General features: G+C 34.8%; 1 protein-coding gene across 1 annotated transcript; it reads left to right on the plus strand.

Annotated features, from left to right (window-relative positions):
* Positions 1 to 897: 897 nt before the first annotated feature.
* LOC121300377 (interleukin-20-like) lies at positions 898 to 3324 on the plus strand. The gene is made up of 6 exons (XM_041228953.1): positions 898 to 918; positions 1654 to 1829; positions 2378 to 2434; positions 2547 to 2699; positions 2966 to 3040; positions 3151 to 3324. The coding sequence occupies exons 2-6, from the start codon at positions 1674 to 1676 to the stop codon at positions 3232 to 3234; spliced, it is 525 nt and encodes a 174-aa protein (XP_041084887.1). The 5' UTR covers positions 898 to 918; positions 1654 to 1673; the 3' UTR covers positions 3235 to 3324.
* The last annotated feature ends 939 nt before the right edge of the window (positions 3325 to 4263 follow it).

A 4263-nucleotide genomic window follows, 5' to 3' on the forward strand; every position in this document is an offset into this window, starting at 1 on the left:
CTTACAGCTTTACATAATAAACCTTATAATCTTACATCTGTACATAATAAACCTTATAATCTTACAGCTTTACATAACAAATCTTATAATCTTACATCTGTACATAATAAACCTTATAATCTTACAGCTTTACATAACAAATCTTATAATCTTACATCTGTACGTAATAAGACTGTAAATTCCAGGAGTTCTAATAGAATCTATAGGGCTGTAAACAGCTATTATTGATTTTAATGCTGTTATGCATAGTGACAATGTACTTAATTTATAAATCTTTTTGCACAATATAACCCTTACCCTATCCCTATCCCCCTAACCCTAGCTCACCAAACCCTATCCCTTTTCTGATACAATTGTGTATTTACATACATCATGCAAAAATATTTACACATTAAGTACATTGTAACTATGCATAATAACATTATAGTAACTACTATGTAAATACACAGTCATTAGAGACACTTTGTGTAACCTTTGCGACCTCCTCCTTAGTTTAACAGGATTATTTATGGCATAGCAGAACTCCCTCTAAAGTAATTCTATTAATTAAAATATCGTTGGATGTTTTAAGTATAACAAGGATGTTAAAAAGCATAGACAATTTCAGGCATCGTTCCATGAATATCATCATTGTGATTTACACATGTGCAACATCTTGCCTAATACAAGAATGTCCTCATGCAGCACTGATGAGCTAAGGTTTTTAGTTCCTAATTTACAGATCAGATGTGTGAAAGAAAAACTACGCTTGCCCTCTGATGAAATTATGCAAATTCTGTAAGGTACCAGGTGAGTACAGGGTGACTTCATTTTACCAGGTAAAGCCCCCCCACCAAACTGGGGATCCTATATAAGGTAGATATCGGCTAGTGTCGTGATCAAGAACAGAGACGAAGGATCCCCTGTCATCAAGAGCCGGTAAGGTGGATTGCTAGTTCATGAATGAGTTATTGTAATATATTGTAATAGTATATTGCAAACAATGTTACACTGTGTTTATAATACCTCTTACTTCAGTTGGTTATTGGCAGTTAAATAAATAAATACAAAGTTTGACTTATGAAGAATTTGAATGAAGTAAATATCCTTGTTTTAAAGCTTAAAGTGGATATTATTCAGTGTCAGTAAGTAAGAATGATAATAACAGTGTTGTGTGATAGACTGCCCTTTCTCCTATTAGAACACAATAACATTGCTTTGGACCACAGATTGTGCCACGCATTGCCCTTTTCTATTAGATTCTGCTTTAGTCAATATGTTTAAGTCAAAATTAAACTTTTATAGTTCAGCTTTTTTAACCTGACTTACAAATATAATTGTCTTTATTTATTTTATTTGTTCGTAATTTTGTTTTGAAGCTCTCATTCTTATCCAGGTGCTGTTTTCCTAACTTGTTTTGTTTCGGTTTAGATTATTGTTATTATTCATTGATATTATTATTAGTATTATTATAATAAGTTATTGCTGTTTTATAATTGTTACCCCTTCTACATACTGCATCCTTTTTTTCTGTTTGAGTTGCTGTGGTATGAAAGGTGCATATAAATAACATTGAAATTGAAAAATAGAATGGATTGATCCAAGGACTGAGCCCTGAGGCAGATCAGACCCAAGTTCATAATGAAAAGCTGAATATATGCATTGCTTTGACAGACTCACCTGTCTGGAAAACAATGAGGACCGTCAGTGCCCTTTGCTGTCTGCTTGCCGTATCCCTTTTCGTTTGTGGGGGGTCTGTCACAGCCAAGCAGATGCACTTTGGAGAATGTGCCTTGAACCTTCACCTGCACAATTTAAGGGAACATTTCAACGAAATGGACAGTTTAATTGTAAGTATGTGATTTAAATATCGATATCAGAACCTAATTGGTAACACACAGTATAACTACACTGTATTTAGACATGTGGTTACATGGTATTTGCATTTTAATGCACAACAACATAGTAATATATGTTATTACACTCCCAAACACCTACACTGTTAATATGTGTGTTATTACACTCCCAAACACCTGAAATGTTAATTTTGTAACTAAACATATAGTAACATTGTAACTTTACTACTAAATGTGTAATTACATTGTTATTACTATCCACTAGACACTAATATTATCTGGCCATGGTTGTTATTAGAGGAAGGTTCAAGATCGTATTCTTCTAAAAGCAAAAGGGGCATATTTTGAAGAAAGTGGAAAAAAAATGTGTGAAATGGTACAACTATTGCTCCTTCCGAACGTGACAGTATTATGTATGTGTTTTATTCTTCCCAGAAAATATGCCCAATTGCTTCTCTTGTCTGCTTTTATGTATTATGAGTTATATAATAAATCAATATTTGCTATAATATTCCTTTTCTCCTATTTCCCCTGTATAACAGCCGCAAGGTGATTCGAGCGTTGCACTTCTGGACAGAGATGCACTGAATGATGTAAAGGTACTGCATTCTTTGGATCTGAAAAGTGGATCGTGTCGGTAACATTGTTATTATTAGGCTGAGCCAGTGATATCCAGCGTAACCCAACATATTTCCTGTGTTTCCCCCACAGCCCGCGGAGAGCTGCTGCTTCTTGCGCCAGGTGCTGGCGTTCTACCAGAGAAGCGTCTTCAGTCACTACACGTCCAAACACCCCATTGTCAAGAGACGATGCAGCAGTCTGGCTAACAGCTTCTCCAGCATTGAGAAACCTCTGACTGAGTGTGTAAGTGCAGCTTGCAGTCAACACCTCCACAGCATGGGGCTATTCCATTGATCTGACAGCTATGCCATTGATCTGACAGCTATCCCATTGATCTATCAGCTATTCCATTGATCTAGCAGCTATTCTATTGATCTGACAGCTATTCCATTGATCTAGCAGCTATTCCATTGATCTAACAGCTATTCCATTGATCTGACAGCTATGCCACATAGAGACACAAGTAAAACTTCTCTCTCTTATTTGTATTTCCTATTCCCGGGGATTAGCACCGACGCATGATGTGTTACTGTGGAGAAGAAACCCGGCTGAAAATGAAAGAGCTTCAGAGCACTTATGACAAGGTATGTCACTTTGAGGACTGTGGATTGGGTGAACAATTGATAATAAACACACAACATTCTCTTTTCATGACTTGTTATAAATGTTTTTTTTTTTTTTTTTTGGTTTTCAGTTGGATGCTCATACAGCTGCAGAGAAAGCAATCAGTGAAATCCAGATTTTATTATCCTGGATGGAAAAACCTCACGACTACTAACAATGCATCTGTTTCCACGGTGACGCTCTAGAGCTTTTCAGAAGCACAATAATATGTTTAAAAAATGATATATTTATATTCCTATGCTGTTTAACTGGTTAACTATATTTATACTAAATTAAGTAAAACATGAATTTATTGTTAACTTATGTTTATATATTTATATATTTATATATGTATGTATTTATTTATTTAATATTTGAATTAAACACGTTACTGTATCATGTATTTGTATGCGGTAAAGTAAGTACACATTGTACACAAGTATTTAAACCCCTCTATGCATTTTGTATTTGGTATTATATATTTTACTGCTGTTTTAAGCAAACTTGGATTACACTATGTGTGTTCAAAAACGAATAAAGATATTCAGCATCCAAGGGTTTCGGTTTTGTCTGCATTCAGTTTTATCTTCTCTCATGTTTAATGTATATCCTCTGTAAGTACCACAAGACCTGACCATAACAATGAAATATCACTTCAGTACATTAAATAGATGAGATGCTTTACAAAAGAGACGTTTCAAGTATTGTCTATGGACGAGCCTGTTGAAGACAAGTTTGAGACCCTTTTCTCCAGTCAATTAAACTCAGTTCACCAGCTGTAAAACAATGTGAAGAACGATACATGCATGAAAATAAAATAGCTCAGAATGAACGGGACACGAGTACAAAACAGTTCACTTTAAAATAACATGTTTTTACAACACAGCATTATTTCCAATGCAATGTTATTACGAATAAGTACAGTGTGCTTAATGTGTACATCTTTTTGCATGTTTTATGTAAGTACACAATTGTATCAGAAAAGGATTAGGGTTAGGGTTGGGTTTAGGGTTAGGGATTGGGTAGAGGTATATCGTGGGAAAAGATTTGCACATTAAGAACATTGTAACTACGCAACTGTTATCATACAAGAAAGAAAACCGATTATACAAAGTTTAAAACAGTGGAAGACATTTGTATTGTACTTTAAACACTGTTAAAGCTGAATGAACCACATGCAAGAGGCAAACCCTCAGGCATATAC

This window comes from Polyodon spathula, chromosome 25 (assembly GCF_017654505.1).
Source record: "Polyodon spathula isolate WHYD16114869_AA chromosome 25, ASM1765450v1, whole genome shotgun sequence".
Lineage (NCBI taxonomy): Eukaryota > Metazoa > Chordata > Actinopteri > Acipenseriformes > Polyodontidae > Polyodon > Polyodon spathula.